The 17679-nt window shown below is 41.3% G+C and overlaps 1 protein-coding gene across 17 annotated transcripts in view; it reads left to right on the forward strand.

Moving 5' to 3' along the window:
* MAGI2 (membrane associated guanylate kinase, WW and PDZ domain containing 2) overlaps window positions 1-17679 on the forward strand; it is a 598965-nt gene that overhangs the window by 459323 nt on the left and 121963 nt on the right. For 16 of the 17 annotated variants that reach the window (XM_081927615.1, XM_081927614.1, XM_081927613.1 and 13 more), the window contains one exon: window positions 14357-14992. The exons of the other annotated variant lie outside the window; for it this stretch is intronic. In XM_081927615.1, the coding sequence (XP_081783741.1) occupies window positions 14357-14992 (636 nt within the window). The remainder of the gene's footprint in view (window positions 1-14356; window positions 14993-17679) is intronic. 17 annotated transcript variants of the gene reach the window in all.

A 17679-nucleotide genomic window follows, 5' to 3' on the forward strand; every position in this document is an offset into this window, starting at 1 on the left:
GATCACAAGCCAAAGGTAAATGCATAATATAAAAATGCAGTTTTTAAAAATCCAGTAAATGTTAAGCAAAGCATCGACACAGAAAAACTAATCAGTGTGATCAGATAATCAAGAGGCGGGGAAAACCTGATGAAACAAGTACGTTTTCAGAAGAAGTTTAAAGCCTGCCACAGGGCCTGCCTCCCAAATTGCATGAGGAAGGGTGTTCCAGAGAGTCCCTACTGAGAAGACCCACTTTCAGGATATCACAAGATGACAAGGGGCCAGCTGAGCCTCCTCTGAAGTTTGTAGGGATCTTCTGGGTCTCTGCAGGAGAATGTGACTGGTCAGATATCCTGGTCCCAAGTTGTTTGAGGCTCTGTTGGTCAGTAACAAAATCTTGTTAGTCAATAACAACACCTTGCTAGGTAGCTAATGGGTAGCTAGTGTAGTTATTTTAAGACATGTAAAATATATCTATAACTAGGTGCTCAACTCAGCATACTACCTGCTGAATTCTGCACTAGCTGAAGCTTCCAGACCAACTGCAATGGGGAAGAAATTAATTTCAGTTTGCATTTAGAGGTGAATTTGCTTAATTTGCACTTTCCAAAATCATATGAAAACTGGAACCCAGACATCCTTGGAATTTGCACTTTTCAAAATTTTGTAATGTAGCAAAGTAATGGGCACATAAATGCATGTGTTAGGGTAAAGTCTGGATGACAGGCACATATTAGTGATACTAACATAAATGCATTCTATTAGGGGAATTTGGCCTCTAAAAATATATACATTAAGCATAATTACATGCACATTCAAAAAATATATATACTAGGACAAAGTTTCACTAAAGTGCTGATGAATTTTCACGAGTACTTCAAATAAAATAATCCTCAAACTGTTATGGAAATGTGGAAAACCGAAGTCAAGATTGGAAAAACGAGAAATTGAAATATTTGTCTATCCATAATCAGAAATCCTTCCAACCAGAAAACCAGGCTGTTTTCACAGTTTCTGAAGTGATGGCAGAGAATGCGATTTCATCCTCATTTTTTAAATACAGTCATACCTCGTGTTGCGTTAGGTTCATGTTGCTTCTTTTCAGCTTGCGAATGCGGCAACCTCGGAAGTTTATACGTCCAGGTTTTGCCGCACGCGCAGAAACGTTCTGCGCGCTTCGCACATGCGCAGAAGCGCCTATCTAGTTGCGGACTTTTCGGGGTGCGAATGGCACTCCAGAACGGATCATGTCCGCAACTAGAGGTACCACTGTAAAGTGGCATTATTGTGGTGTCATCTACATGGGAGGATCAACCCGTACCATCTTTCAGTGTGATAGGCCATTTTAGACCCCTTCTGTGAGATCCTACAAAACATAACATGATATGGAGCTTGTTCATTTATTTCTTATCTTCCTCATAGCACCAACCATGCAGCTGTCTAGCCTTAACTGTGCCTGGCATGCTGCAGACGGGACGTTTTATAGCCCTTCCAAGCTTTCATGATTTCAGCCCCCGCTGCAAGAAAGCCTGGAAGACCATAGTCCTGTGAGCTCTTATGAGGCAGTTGCGGGGGGCAGGGGGGACTCTAATGAAAAGCATATCTGACATCTCTTTGGTTTTCTGTTTGCACAGGATGACAAAAATCTCCAAATTGGAAATGGTAGTTGTCACAATTTAATTTCCCAGTTGATTCACTAATGGCAAATTATGTGTATTGTTTCACTACATAACGAAGTGACAAGCAAATGAGACTTCGTAATGATGTATAAAGTTTAATAACCTAGAACTGTCTTTTGAAAATGTATCATTTCAGCATTCCATCTTTGGTTTCAACTTAATGGTACTGCATTTTTACGTGTTGTTATTTTATGATATAACCCCCCACCCCATCGTACTTCTCCAGCATATACTTTTTATCAAGTAGGCAGACTTCTATCTTTAAACCAATTGCAAGTCTCTAAGTTAAAAGTATGTGGACCTCTACAAATAATAATACCCTGCCTCCCTGTCCTGTTGCCACCTTACTTGTTTCATCCTCTAGTCTAGATTCTGGGCCACATGACACTCATTCTATTGCCACATCAAGGCCCACTTGGGTCAAGCCCTTAAAGTTGTACAGTTGCTCTGAGTCTGTTCTTCTCCTTTCGTTGGATCATCAACACTGCTACATTACACATGAGGTGACCTGAAGCCTGTTTGTAAGTAGCTGCAAAAGGATAGATAGACTTGAAGTAAGATGTTCACTTCATTATTTTCTAGAAGCTACATTCTTCCTCTTCTGTCCCCGTCCCCCACTTTTCATTCATGTAACACATGATGTTAAGTGGGCTTTGGCTGAGAAAAGCAAGCTGCCATGGGGAGAGGCAAGCAAGCTGGGGGCTCTTTCTAGTTCCTCTCATATTGACCATCAGGATTCACTTCCACTTGGGGTTAAAAGGCTCATAAGGGAAGTGGGACATCAGTCTACCTGACAGTCTCTGGCATGGCTGGACTGCAAAGATGGGAGTAAAAGACCCTCTTCCATTACATGAACAGTCAACCCATCTATCACGTAGGTTCTCCTAAGAGTTTTTGGAAATTTCAGAGTGCTCTAATCTTTGAGATAACTTATATGCCCTGCAGACCTCTATAGATATTTGAGGTCATTGGTACAAAATGCTATAAATACGGTAAGCTAAACCTACTCAAATGCTAATATTCTTTGCATATGTGATATATTATCCTGCCATGATGTATTATACTGCCATATAAATAGCCCTTGAAATAAGCATTATGAGCAATTTACTAATTTATTTTGCTCTTGATTTCTCAGTAGATACAGAAATAATTTGTGGAGTAAATTAAATGGCAAGTGTGGATATCAGCATATTAGATTACATGTCTTTTCCAATTTATCAAGATAGCTAGATTCACATGGTAGAAAGGAATTTCTCCCATCATAATTTTCATCCTTAACTTTATTCTGCTCATGGTTTTATTAAGAAGAACTTCTCTTATAATACAGCTGTGTGTGTGTGTGTGTGTGTGTGCGCGTGCGCGCGGTGTTGTTTGGATCCTCAGACATCTGACATATTTACTTGTGATAGCATATACATCTATGTCTGCATTAGCACTCTTTTAGTTTTATATCAGTTTTGTACCTTTTTTGTTCCAGTACAAAGCTTATGGGTTCCTGTGGATAACCTGTTTATTGAGCTTTTATCCAGTTTTTCTTGCAGAAAGGTTACACGGAGGTTAGATTATTGAGCATTTGCTCTTAATGGTTTGCAAGAAGGTTATACGACAGTGAGCATCCGACCTGATTTGCTATGTATTCCAATTAATCACCCATTCACTCCACACTTTTCATTTCCTCATCACTTTCCTAACCGGGAAAAAAAAATCTGTTTCTTTTTAAAAGTGGGTGCTTTCGAACTGCTAGGTTGGCAGGCGCTGGGACCGAGCAGCGGGAGCGCACCCCGCCGCAGGGATTCGAACCGCCGACCTTTCGATCGGCAAGTCCTAGGCACTGAGGCTTTAACCCACAGCGCCACCTGCGTCCCTGCTGTCAATCATACGCTACTCTTAAAGGTAATGTGTCAGGAAATGCAGGAGGGTGACAGATTTGTGTCTCCTCTGAAGTAAGTTTCATTTAGTTTCGTAGTGGGACTTATTCCTAGGTAAAAGGCCACAGGATCGCAGCCTAAGTGTTTTTAAAAATAGTCAGGCCTCTGAGAATGGAAGGATACTATTATGGCTGCAAAACAGTGTGCTGCTTTGTCGTGACCAATTGCATGAAGGTTTATTCTCCTTTAATGTATGAGCTACAAGATTTCTCATGGAACCCCTCACAAGTGGAATGCTAAACAGGAAGCATGTTGTCTCTATGAATAGTCCTGTTCAGTGTAGTTCCCCGGCACAACTGAGAATCCCTTTTTGTCAGGGAGAGGGTGAAGAGAGTTGGAAGTTGTTAAGAAAAAGAAATCAGAGTTCTGGTTTGCAGATAAAAAGAAGCTTGGGCTGTAGATTATATAGATATTGATGTATTTAGAGAGAAAGAGGAAGAACTCAGAGACCAGCTCAACACATTCACACCCATCTTGTAGCATATGTAGTAAAGAACTTGCACTGATGTTCTATATTAAAAGATCTGCTGGTTGCTTTTCTATGTATAAACTAACATCTGAAATGGTGACCCATGGAAGGTCACAGCGGATAACTGACACGGCAAGCACAAATCTTGCAGTTTTTCTTGCATTGTGGCGAGAGGCATTTGCTGCAGTCTTCTGTATGTTTCCATTCCCGGCATCATGCTATTTAACGGGGCTGGCCAGCTGCAGCAACACCTGCACTGCCTTAAAAGCTCAGAGTTTCAACATCAAGACAAATCTGTTGCCTTTCCCAAAGCCCTACCATAATTTTATCACCCTCTGGGCTAGAAAACTCTGAGACTTGAGAGCAAGCTTGCATCTGACCCATAGAAAGAGATGCTGGTGTTGAAACCAGGATTCTGCCGCTTATTTGTTTCATACGAGGGATAAAACTCCAGATTTGGAGTCTAGAATGATTTCTTTGTTCTGGCGCTTCATATTATTTCCATGCTGGTGTGCTCATACCTGGCTTGAGGGACCATTACCAGAGCTGAAGTGAAATTCAGTTTCTGAAATGGGCGGCATCTTAAATGTTGGGAGGCATCTTCTCCTTTGCCTCAGGCAACAAAATGTCTTGAATGGCCCTGGGGAATCTTGTTCCACAGAAACCTTACTGCAGCATATTGACTAGTGTGTGGTTTTGATTCTGTAGGTTGATCAATGGGATCATAGAATTGTAGAGTTGGAAGGGACCCTGTGGATCATCTAGTCCAACCCCTGAAATGCAGGCATATGCTGCTGCCCCACATGGGGATTGAACCTGCAACCTTGGTGTTGCCAGCACCACCCTCTGTCCAACTGAGCTATCCAGGCTAGAGCTGTTATGTGAAGACCTTCGGCAGGGGTTTCTTTTGATCTCCTCCTGGCTTCATGATTGTATGGCTCACTTGTTTAAGAAGACACATCTGTATGATTTTGTGCTCTGGTCTGATGTTTAGATGCCCAAAGACTTGAGCAGATTCTTCTTAAGTAGTGCTGCTGCTGCTGCAAGTATTACATATTTGTCAATGACAGACATGATGACTTTGGTATACCTTAGTCATGATCATAACTCTTCAATACGCAGTTTGGGCACAGGATCTATTTATCAAGCTCATGCATATCAAATATAAGTCATTCTTGCAGCTAACTTAACATTAACCAAATGCTAAGCTTATCTCTGAGTATATGGAAGCATTTCACAGGCACCGTTCCAAACTTCTGCACACCTTCTCTCGCTGATGATCTGAACTCTTGTATTCCTCTTGTCCTAAGAAGTAAATTGCCTGCCTTCTAATTAAATATAGGCACTTTTGTTTGCTCTCATCTGATACAAACTTATAGACATTTGCCGTGGCCATTGAAATAACTGCTGCTGTTAGCATTAAAAAAAGAAAGCCACATATCCGTTAATAAATCACCCTAAAGGTATAGGAAAGTGTTTAGGATTCCTCCCATGAGGGGGTCTGCAAAAAGGAAACAACACATGATACAAATATTAAGAGATAAAAGGGTTGAAAGCAAATAACGGAAAACATATAATCCATTATATGTTCATGGAGTATTATAAAATCACAGGCCTGGAGTGTCTCACAATTTAATAAGCAATATCTAGTAATATCTAGTTATATAGTTAGGACTCAAAAAGACAACAGCTCTGGGTCCTTTTTCCTTCTGATGGAAGTGCAACAAAGAGCCTGAGTAGTGTTGTTAGAGAAGTTTGGAAGTTGTTAACAGGTTGCATCAAATGGTCTGGATGAAGGTGCTTGATCCTAATGCTGGTCAGATCACTACAGAAAGATGAGATTAGTAAACTTGGGCTAAAACAAGAAAGGGAGTTGTGCAGGGGGCGGAGCTCCTGATAAAGGACTACGAAGACTCTTCAGAGAGCCTGGGTGGAAAGAACAGCTCTTGCTAAGTGGTTGTCATTGCATGCAGGTGAATCTCAGGAATCCTATCAGGAATGAGGAAGTAGTGATGTGAGAGCCTGTCAGATTGTAGTCTCCATGGGGATATTCTTCAGGAGAGAGTGAGCTGGAGACACTTCAGCAGCTAATCTTCAGCTGCATCTTTTGGCTTCATGGAGAGCAAATAGTTCCACTTCGGATGGTAGCCATGGACCTTTATGCCTTGATCATTAGAGCTTAGTCAGATCTATTACTAAGACAATAGAACTATTTTTATATATTACTGTTTTAGCTCTACATTTGTATCTTGTCCTTCCATCAAAGAACTCATGGAGTTGGGTGGTTGGGTGATTGGCCAAAGTCCACCCAAAGGTCTTCATGGCTTCACAGGAAGTTGAAACCCAATTCTTGTCCCAATTCCACCCCTCCATTACATTGTCATAGTGTTGAGAGCTTCCCCTTTGCAATCCAGGACATTTCAAGTATTGGGCCAGTGTAGCAGATGCTGTTCTACTGAAGTGCAAAAACCGTTTTCATGTTCGCTCATGCTTCTGAGAGGCTAGGATAAAGAAAAACTAAATAAACAGAAATGTTGGATCAACATTACATTCAGAATTGCAGAAGCGTCATTCAGTTGGAAAATCAGAACTGCCAGATAAATGTATTTCAGATTTCAGTGTCATGCTATTTCTTGGAACATTAAATAAAGCAGTGCAGTGCAGTCCTAAATCCTGAACATTTCCCCATGTGCGTACATGCACTTCAGTCAGATATAATGCAGTTTTATTCACATGCCATTAGACGAATGAACACCTCATATATTTTTGTGTTTGAATTAGGCAGCCCTTCTGTTCCTTAATTTAGGAGATGGGATATCAAAAGAAATTGTCTAATGTTAACATAGGCAATTTCTTTTTTAATGGAGATAGCTTTTAATCTTTTACATATTTTTTGGTGTATGAGACCATGTACACCTGACTTAGCTGTTGCTCACATTCTCTAAAGCCTCCCTCATTTTTTCAGCCAGGTAGTATCAATTCTTAAACTAGTTTTTCATCTTACAGATAAATAAGCTATATTTGAAGTGACCAAGAAACACACGTCCCACAACCCTTTTTATTTTAATAGAAAAATTAAAATCTGTGCATTGAAATTCTAAAAGGCTTAAAGTAATATGAAAGCATATCACTGGAAGTTTTGCCTAGGGATGTTTTGTGCTCTTTGCACATGTTTTACTACAGCTAAACAAGTTGGAATTGCTTTTAAGAACATACAGTGGTATGCAACTAATCTGTGTAAAAAGGTAAAGGACCCCTGGACAGTTAAGTCCAGTCAAAGGTGACTATGGGGTTGCAGCGCTCATCTTGCTTTCAGGCCAAGGGAGCCAGCATTTGTCCACAGACAGCTTTTCTGGGTCAAGTGGTCAGCATGACTAAACCACTTCTGGCACAATGGAACACCGTGATGGAAAGCAGAGCACACAGAAATGCCATTTACCTTCCCGCCGCAGCAGTACCTATTTATCTACTTGCACTGGCGTGCTTTCAAACTGCAAAGTTGCCAGGAGCTGGCACAGAGCAATGGGAGCTCACTCCATCACGGAGATTCAAACCGCCCACGTTCCAATTGGCAAGCCCAAGAGACTCAATGGTATAGACCACAGTGTCACCCGCATCCTATGTCTATGTAGACCCACTGAAATAAATATAATTAGTCATGGTTAAGCTAACTCTATTGATTTCAGAGGATGTACTCTGAGTGTGACTCTCTTGTTGGATCAGACCAAGATGCAGCTAGTCAGATATCCCCGTTTTAACTGTCTCATTCAGGTTCCTCACAGCTAATCAAATTTCTCTTTCCAATAGAGGACAGCGCCTTTGTCTGTTTGTCTGTGGCATCTGATATTCAGCAGTTAGCTACCTCTTCACACTGAAGTTCCATTTAGCCATAGCAGACGGCATGATGGGGCTGTTGGCATGCAGAGGGTCGCAAGGCCAGCTGGCTAGCCCCAGCTGGGTCGTCTTCTTCCAGCCACCCCACTGCGAAGACCCATCGGACTCTGATCTGTCGTAAATCAGTGATCCAGGCTTCAAAGCCAGGGCACACTATATCAGCAGAGCGAACTGCGCACACAGAATAGGTGTGAAGCTTGTGGAAGCATACTACAACCATGGATTTATTAATCATAAATCAGGACAAAGAAACATGTCGTCTCTCTCTTGGTCTTCTTCAGAGACAGAGAGAAAAGCAAAAGCTATACACACAACGGGAGTTCCCAGCAAGCTGTGCTGGTATGTAAACAGACATGTGACATGCAACAGTTCCATGTCTTCAACTAAAGGTGGAATGGAATTTTCCAACAGGGGCTGCACTGCTCACCTGACCAACATCTGGCTACGTCACTGCTGCATACCAGGCTGAAGAGGAGGGATTGAGGCAGTGGCAAGGTCGGCTCACTGCAGAAGCACTGACAGGACACTGCAGCTGCTCTGCTGGCGCATTTGCACCATGCCAACTTCTCCGTCCTGGTATGCAGCAGTGACTCAGCCAGAGGGAGGTCAGAACAGGAGTGTACAACTGTGCCATCTGCTACTGCCCTTTAGCTACCATGACTGATGTCCATTGATAAATCCATGCTCCCTGAGTTCGTCTCACCCTTCTCTAATTTCACACAACACAGTCACCTCTCTAGGGGCTCCTGCAAATCCTGGACGTGACGTTAATCCCACATAAATATAAATAGCAGCATGTACATGGGATTAATGCACATTTAGGATCATACCCAGAATGATTCACATAATTTCCTTCATGGAAATGACTTTGCTATTTAAAAACAAAAATCTGTAGCATGCATGACGCAACCCCAGTTTTCCAGAGCCCACTGTTTTTTTTTATTGGGTAGCTGTAGTTACAATGACTGTAAGACACAATATCAATACTGTAAAGAAATAGCTAAAGTCGCAGAACTGAATTACTAAGCAAAAAGTGAATGCATGCCTTTTGGTTAGGCATCTCATTCTGGTGGATTTGCTTTAGCTGATGTGCCACAGTGCTTTGCCTGGCTTCAGCTGCAGCTGCACCCAGCGCTTGGCAGGGTCTGGCTGCCAGACAAACAGGAACGTCTCATTCTGCCCTCAGAGGCACAGACTTCGTTCAGAGTCTTAACCACTGACAAATTGCTCATTTAAGGCCATATATTTTAAGCTTCATGGCCTTTACAATAATGGACCTGTTTCGTAACCACTGGAAGACAACTGGCTTTGTATTCAACCGGATAAGAATTTAAATCTTCATCATAAATATGGTCAAAAAATTCAGGTAAAGGTAGATGTGTTTTGAAGCGGTGGGATTAGTATCCCTTCCTGTCTCTCTTTATAAAAACAGTTCACTTATCCCCACTTCTTGTTTTCCCTTCCCATGGAGCCATTTTTTAGGGGAGTTTGGAATCGTGGGGCAGCACAGTTAAGAAGGCAGTCAAAGATATTCATCGGCTGATGACACCTGGCGCCCTGCCAGTCTTCCTGGGCAGCAACAGTGGCTGCTTTGTAGTTACCTCATGCTTTGTCATATAGCTAAGCTTTTAGGCTGCTGAGAAGCTTGCAGAGCTACTTCCCCGCTTCTGGGAGCCATTACCTAGATAAATGTGAAGCTTCGTGTGGAGAAATAAAATACAGCATCCTCAGAAGCACAAATGTATTATAAATTTTGACCTCTTTACATTTAAAAACCCAATTTTGTGTGTTTGCAAGGGTTTCTCCACATGCAGTAATATATTTCCCTGTTCCCAAATAGCAGAGTAAGTGTGGAAGACAATTTTCACTATGCTCTTCAAATCCACTGATGCCCTGTCATGCAGTTCACTGGCTCCAGGTTTTTTATTATGATAAAGGGCTTCCATACGCAAAGCCAAGAACAGAGTGGCTTATTTTACCTACCGAGAGAGAAACCTTCTGCAGTGAGTAGAGCTGTTCTTATTTCATGTGGTCTCGATGAGAAAGGATTCATTATTTATGTTTATTATACGTTTCGCTTTGGCACAGTGCAAGCTCCTAAGACCAGTTCTCCGCACAGCATCTGGTCCTGAAAGAGAAACCTGCCTGCTTTTTGTACTCAGTATTAATTTTATGGATTCCCTTCTTAGTGCTATCCTTGCAGTTTTAAGCTCCGCTGTTTCATGTTTACCACATCAGCAAATAATCAAAGCCTTTAGATTCTCATAATTTATTTTATACTTCCTTTCCTGGAAAAAAAAGTTAAATGCCTTCATTTAAATAGATCATGCCGCTGTATGTAGAATACAATGGAAATGTAAATAGCCTCGGCGGCTAATCCACATCTGCCTGTGTGTAATTACCGGATGCATGCTGGTTAAGCACTTTTCTTTTTCTGAAAAGCCAGCTTTTTAATTAAAACATGTGCACAGGGTAAAAGTAGAATTATACTAGGTCTCTCTCGGTAAAAAACAACAACAACCTATATAAAATGGCAGTTCCTTATAAAAAATATCCACTTCCTGTCATGCTCAACAGCTATGTTTCTTTTATTTTATTTAACCAAATATACTTTTATATTACTAATAAGCCTGCTACAATCTCTCCGGGCTTGTATCTTGTTCCAGGCCACATTTCTGAAGGATTTTTAGGAAGGCTGGGAAGGCAGGGGGAGATGTGCTGTATTATGGAGAAGTGAGGGTGGGGTAAGACAGTCCCACCAGCACACACACGCGCACACACACACACAGAGAGAGAGAGAGAGAGAGAGAGAGAGAGAGAGAGACAGAGACAGAGACTGCTTAACTGCTTAATGTTAACTGAACCTTCTTCTAAGCCACAGAAGCACTGAAGGGTCAGCAAGTAGAGTCCCTTTCAACTATATAATAGGAACAAGTGGGAACTAACCAAAGGTATTGTAGCTCAACAACTCTGATGTGGTGGGTCAGCATTTTGTTCCCCTCAATGTTCCAGGTACCAGGTTGTGGACTGGCACTGGTCCAAAGAGACCCACTTAGTGTAGCACTGTTGTGGATAACTAGTTTTATTTTCAGAAATGCCATTATTTGCTATGTATTTACATAGAGGCATTTATAGCCCACCTTTCACTCTGCGTTTGGGTTACGCATCACTCCGTGCAATTACATCACATACCATCCTCCACCCCTCAAAGCCCTGTGAAAAAATCTGTGTCTTGAGCTGACATCAAAAGGTATACCATGATGAGACCAGACACATCTTGGAGGGAAGGACAGTCCACTGTCTGGGGCACTGTAGAAAATGCCTACTCAAGCCCCACTGTCCCAAAACTGCCGCAGCATTTTGGGTTCTACAGCCCCTTAACAAAAGGAATCTAAAATTCAAATATAAATAAATACACATTGCAATGGAGTACATTATTCCCCTGCTATTTTGCTATTATACACACACTTAAAAAAAAAAAAATACAACCTGAGTGCAGTTATCACATGTGGATAGCTTCCTCCAATTTCTGTTGTGTTTCTAGAGGAATTCCATCTGGATAAATCCCCCCTGTGAGTACGGTTCAATTCTCCATCACTATATATTTTGAGTTACCAAATATCTCTGCCTTGTGTTGATATGTCTGTATCAGGCAGTCATTTTTGGTTGCCATAAGATTATGCCACGATGTACTTTGCCTTTGGTGTCCTTAAAGACATTTAAGTCCTTTCTAGACCTACATATGTGGCCCATTGTTGCACTGCCCTGATCCACTGCCCTGCGCTTACTTAGACATCAGAATTCAGATTTTCCCCAATTTGAAACATATGATCATAGCTTTGATGCTTTGCTTGCTACAGTTGCTCACGGCTGCTCAGAACAGATACACAAAGTGAACAGGATGGAACCTACCAATGGTGGTGATTGTGAACTAACCATGGTTTGGTTTAGCAGGTCATTTAAACCCGGGAAAACTACAAGCAACAGCCAAGGTTTGGATGAGACAAACCATGAACCTTGGTTTGGATGACACACTAAGCCAAACCATGGCTTAGCGCATAGTGGCACCCTAGCAGCATGACCAAAGCTGCCAAAATCTCCTTCCAGTTTGATGTTACAACACTTCAGAAAGACAAAAAGCTACAGATAGTGTTATGGATTTCTCAGGAGTTGCCTATTTAATTCTACAGATGTCTGCAAAAATGTCATTTATTAGATCTGTTTTAAAGCTAATTGCAGAGTGGTAAGGTCTAACATGTTCAGTATACAGCTCTCTCCCAATCAATGTCTGCTGCTTTTATAGACACAAAATCCTAAAAGATTATGTTTGGCACATTTTGGCAATTGATTCAACCTTCATCTGTAAAAGCACACAGTTGTGCCTTTTCTTTGCTGCTGCTTTCAATGAGCCAAGAGAAATATACAGGGGCCCTCTATCTGTAACTCTATTATAAAACCTGGAAGGTGTGGGGTGGGGGCTTGATAAACTCAGTCTTTATAAATTCCAGATCTGGACTAATGTGTAGACTAGAATGTAGCTCCCCGTTAGATTTTGTACTTTTCCTTATGCTGAGATACAATCCTCACTTCCAAAAATTTCAAAATGCATTTTTAAATGCATGTTTTAAGAAAAAATATGTTTAGAAAGGCAAACTTTGAAAGAAAATGGATTTAAACACATTGAGAGAAAATGGATTTAAGCAACACACACCAGGAACAGAATAAGCCATCCATTCCCAAACCCAAGTTTCTTGTAACTTTCCGATGTGCTAATATACTACACATGGAGCATTTTCTGTGCAGCGAAGCAGGACTGTAACCACCTCCCACCTGCCTTCTAAAGTGGTACAATCCACAATTCCACCATCTCCCTCTGTCCTGTTGTATAGAATGACTCACTGAATACCAACCCAGGTGGTGGTCGTGGTATTAGATTTATTACCCACCCTTCACCAGAAGGTTCTTTCTACCCTTTATATATAACAATGTGTCTCTGTCTTCATTTTCCAGCCTCTCCATTCTATTCTGTCTCTCAGAGACACACACATTCATTGTCTCAACATCCCGTTTAGTACTTATGGGGGGGGTTGTGGGGGGTTATCTGCCCCTTAGGTTGTCCCCCCCCCCTTAAGATTTGTTGTACCTCTCTACAACTTCATGGATAAAAAGTGATCAGAGATGGAAAGTAAGACCCAAGCACAAGCATTTAAACTTGATCTATTATGAGATGGAAAATTCAAGTGGATTGCAGTTGAGGAGTGGAACTAGAGTTTGTGCCTCGGCAAAACCGCCCCCACCTCCCCGCCGCCAATGTGTTCCTAGATTGTGGGAGAGGCCATCGGAACTTTTCCTCCTGTCAACTTTGTATCCATTCTTGTTCATTTATCGAATTGTAATGCAAAAAGGTCTTGCTGGCAGGTCCGGGATGAGCTAGTGAATGAACCTTTGATGTGATGGTATCTGGGTTTCTTGCAAGGTCTGGTCCCTGTGTATATTGGGTTGTTGCTGTTGAGTATCCATTATAGATTAGGGAGCTCTCTGCAAGCAAGGACAGGTCTACCACCCTGGACTTGGGAGAGGCAAGTATCATTTTCCAGGATGGACTATAGATTATCGATGATATATTGGAATTTTTTTAGGTAACAGCACGTGGTGTTCTATCACTGTCTCTTCTGGCTCAGTCTTGAAGCAGACCATTTCTGGGTACCATTCTGTCCTTGCTGAACGGCCTTTTTACTTCATTGGATTCATAGTGTGATTTTTTTTTTTAAATGCCTGTTGCAAATCCTTACAGTATGTCCCTGTCCAATGATCTGGAACATATGCAGTGGTATCACAGGGATTGGCTATAGAAAAATGGATCTTGTAGCGTCCTTTGGAAGCTAGAAGTATGTACTATAGATATGTTCAGCAGTCAGTGCACACAAAAAATAAGCAATGGATATTGGCAGGAGGTTAAATGCTACAACCTTTCTGAAAATAAAAATTACTGAAAACATGTCACTTGCAAAATAATACATAAATCCTGTTTCACAAATGTGTTTAGAAGAAAAGGATCCAACTTTAAATAACAGTTTCCATAATAAATTGGAAATTAAAGAGGATATTGCTTTTCTTTGTGTCTATGGGAGAACAAAAACTCCAGTTCTGTGTACACAACATGAAAAGTTCTCTGTTCCTAGTAGCCTCTGTGATTTATTTTTAATTTGGAAATATTTCAAAGCTTAAGGTAAATCCATGCCACTTTTTCAGCTGCTAACATTATTTTTTCAGGCAGGCATACGTTATTGTGTCAACAGCTGCAGCAAAATGGTGATCCCTTTTGGAGATCCCAGACTGATTCACTTTTTTAAATTCAAGAGTAGTTGAAGTTATCTCATATCACTATTTTTTTCTCTTTCTAGGTGATGTCATTGTCTATATTAATGAAGTTTGTGTCCTTGGGCATACTCACGCAGATGTAGTCAAACTCTTCCAGTCTGTTCCCATTGGTCAGAGTGTCAACCTGGTGCTATGTCGTGGATACCCTCTGCCCTTTGATCCTGAAGATCCTGCCAACAGCATGGTGCCACCACTTGCAGTCATGGAGAGGCCTCCAGTAGTAGTAAATGGAAGACATAACTATGAAACTTATTTGGAATACATTTCTAGAACTTCTCAGTCTGTTCCAGATGTAACAGATCGGCCACCACATTCCTTGCACTCCATTCCAGCAGATAGTCAGCTTGATAGCACATTCCCACCACCTGTTCATGATGATAATGTATCAATGGCTTCTTCTGGGGCCACGCAAGCTGAACTCATGACCTTAACCATTGTGAAAGGGGCCCAGGGCTTTGGCTTCACTATAGCAGACAGTCCCACAGGACAGAGGGTGAAGCAAATTCTAGACATTCAGGGGTGCCCTGGTTTATGTGAAGGTGACCTCATTGTTGAGATCAACCAGCAGAATGTACAGAACATGAGCCATGCAGAAGTAGTGGATATACTTAAAGAATGTCCAGTTGGAAGTGAGACTTCTTTGATTATCCATAGAGGAGGTAAGTCTAGAAAGCCTGCACAATTACAATAATATGTATGAAAGGATCTAAAATATGTTTGCTATGTCACTGTGTGGAAGAAAGTTCTCTTCCTAAATCTGGAAGGAAAAAATGTATACCTACTGAGGCATGTAGGCAAAATGTGATATTATAGTGTAAATTGCCCTTCTGTTATGTTTTGAGACATTTAACACTCATTAGAATTTTTGTCTTTGTAAGTGGAAAATGTAGGTGTTATTGTGTGTCCCAGCTTCTTCTTCTTGTTTTTTGTTAGTTTGTTTTCTTTATGCATGATGTTTGTACGTAGAATGTTACAAGATGTATAGTGTTGCAGTATTTAAGTGTAATTCTCATATGCAGATTGGATCAAGAGACCTAATGATCCACTCAACCAAGAGTACATGGTTCATACGAAGCAGGTTGTAAATTCACCCACAACATGTTCAGATGTATCAGATATATCAGTTGATTCTGAGAGCGTTCTCTGATTTGGAAAATCCAATATCTCACAGAGTCCATATTAAGAGATTTAGTGACATATCTGATTGTTCTCCCTGTGGCATAAATATATGATTACTTATATCTACAAGACTTTTATGAACAATTATTACAGATTAGATTTAATTAGAAGTTACCCTGTGGAATTAAAATTGACTGAAAAGACTACCCAAAAGAGATGAAATAGTAATATGTATGTAGAGCTGACAAAACTTGTAAGTTTCATTGCAGTTGTAAAATTGAAAATGTTTTTTCAGCACTTTTTTCCAGAAACCAATATTAGCAAGCAAAAACGTATGTGATTTAATAAGAAACTAGGATGGCAGTTCTTCTGCCTTTCTATATATTTGTGTGTATTAAGAGAGGGGGTTTCACCCCTTCTCTTTAAACCATGATCCCTCCTGGTTGAGTCCCTGCCGCACTGGGCTCAATAAAGTCATTGAAATGAAGAATACTTATTTATGAAGAAGCAGAGGAATGTTTGAATGAGTAGCATTTGATTTAAGAAACCCTCTTAAATACGTGTATTAGTTTTGCTTTGAATTTCTCAGTATAATTCAGTATGAATTCTGAATTAAATCTATGCTGGGGAGCATTGATGAGACCTCCAGGTATAGGGCGGTATATAAATTCAATAAATAATAATAATAATATTTCTTACCCTACATTTTGATTGCATTACATCACTGCTACTGAGTCAATTTCTCCAAACAGTTTGTAGCTAGACAGGATGTGTTTAGTATGGGTAGATCGTGCACATTTGAATACGAATCTGTTATCTCTTAATAAATGTTACCCTTTTGCCCATCTAGGCATAGGATAGGATTTTCTTACTGTTTCAATGTTTCTAGAGTCCTGTACTCACATCACATGTGCGTACACTAATTATGCATAAGGGGAGAGCAGAATTGTGCTCATAGGCCGTTTTCCCTGCCCTCACATATGCAGTTGGGTTCCCTGTGGAAAGTTTGTGTACATTCACTTGGTACATGTGTAGGTTCTGTCCCAATATTATGCATGTAGGTGCAGAACAAAGCCACACGTTCATCCTACACACATGTCATGTGTGTGTGTAGGACTAGTGTGAAGCAGTGAATTTAATCAGATGTACAGTAGGATCGCATCTTGCATGATATTACTTTCCAGGAGGTAATATGTAAAGGCAAAATCGCTTAAAGTCAGAGCAATCCCCATGGGACCACCTCTGGAGCAGGTGCAAAAATTGCGGGGCCATCCTCTGTTTTACAAGATCTCACAGAGCCCTCTAAAGCCCACACAAGATGTTCCCAGAGCCTGGGAAGCAATGTGGAGGGTTGAAAAAAAAATGCTCTTGTCATGCTTGATTTTCCCATTGCTTGCTCTGGAAGCCTCCAGAAGATCATAGAATCATAGAGTTGGAAGAGACCACAAGGGCCATCGAGTCCAGCCCCCTGCCAAGCAGGAAACACCATCAGAGCACTCCTGACATATGGTTGTCAAGCCTCTGCTTAAAGACCTCCAAAGAAGGAGACTCCACCACACTCCTTGGCAGCAAATTCCACTGTCGAACAGCTCTTACTGTCAGGAAGTTCTTCCTAATGTTTAGGTGGAATCTTCTTTCTTGTAGTTTGGATCCATTGCTCCGTGTCGCTTCTCTGGAGCAGCAGAAAACAACCTTTCTCCCTCCTCTATGTGACATCCTTTGATATATTTGAACATGGCTATCATATCACCCCTTAACCTCCTCTTCTCCAGGCTAAACATGCCCAGCTCCCTTAGCCGTTCCTCATAAGGCATCGTTTCCAGGCCTTTGACCATTTTGGTTGCCCTCCTCTGGACACGTTCCAGTTTGTCAGTGTCCTTCTTGAACTGTGGTGCCCAGAACTGGACACAGTACTCCAGGTGAGGTCTGACCAGAGCAGAATACAGTGGCACTATTACTTCCCTTGATCTAGATGCTATACTCCTATTGATGCAGCCCAGAATTGCATTGGCTTTTTTAGCTGCCGCGTCACACTGTTGGCTCATGTCAAGTTTGTGGTCAACCAAGACTCCTAGATCCTTTTCACATGTACTGCTCTCAAGCCAGGTGTCACCCATCTTGTGAGAGCCTCCAGAGCTCACATAATACTTCACAGTGTCCGGAAAAACCTGGTGTAGAAATAGCTTCTTAAGCTCTCCTCCTTGCTTTCCATGTCCTGGGAAGCCCT

Source organism: Podarcis melisellensis, assembly GCF_964234715.1.
Source record: "Podarcis melisellensis genome assembly, chromosome: 10".
Lineage (NCBI taxonomy): Eukaryota > Metazoa > Chordata > Lepidosauria > Squamata > Lacertidae > Podarcis > Podarcis melisellensis.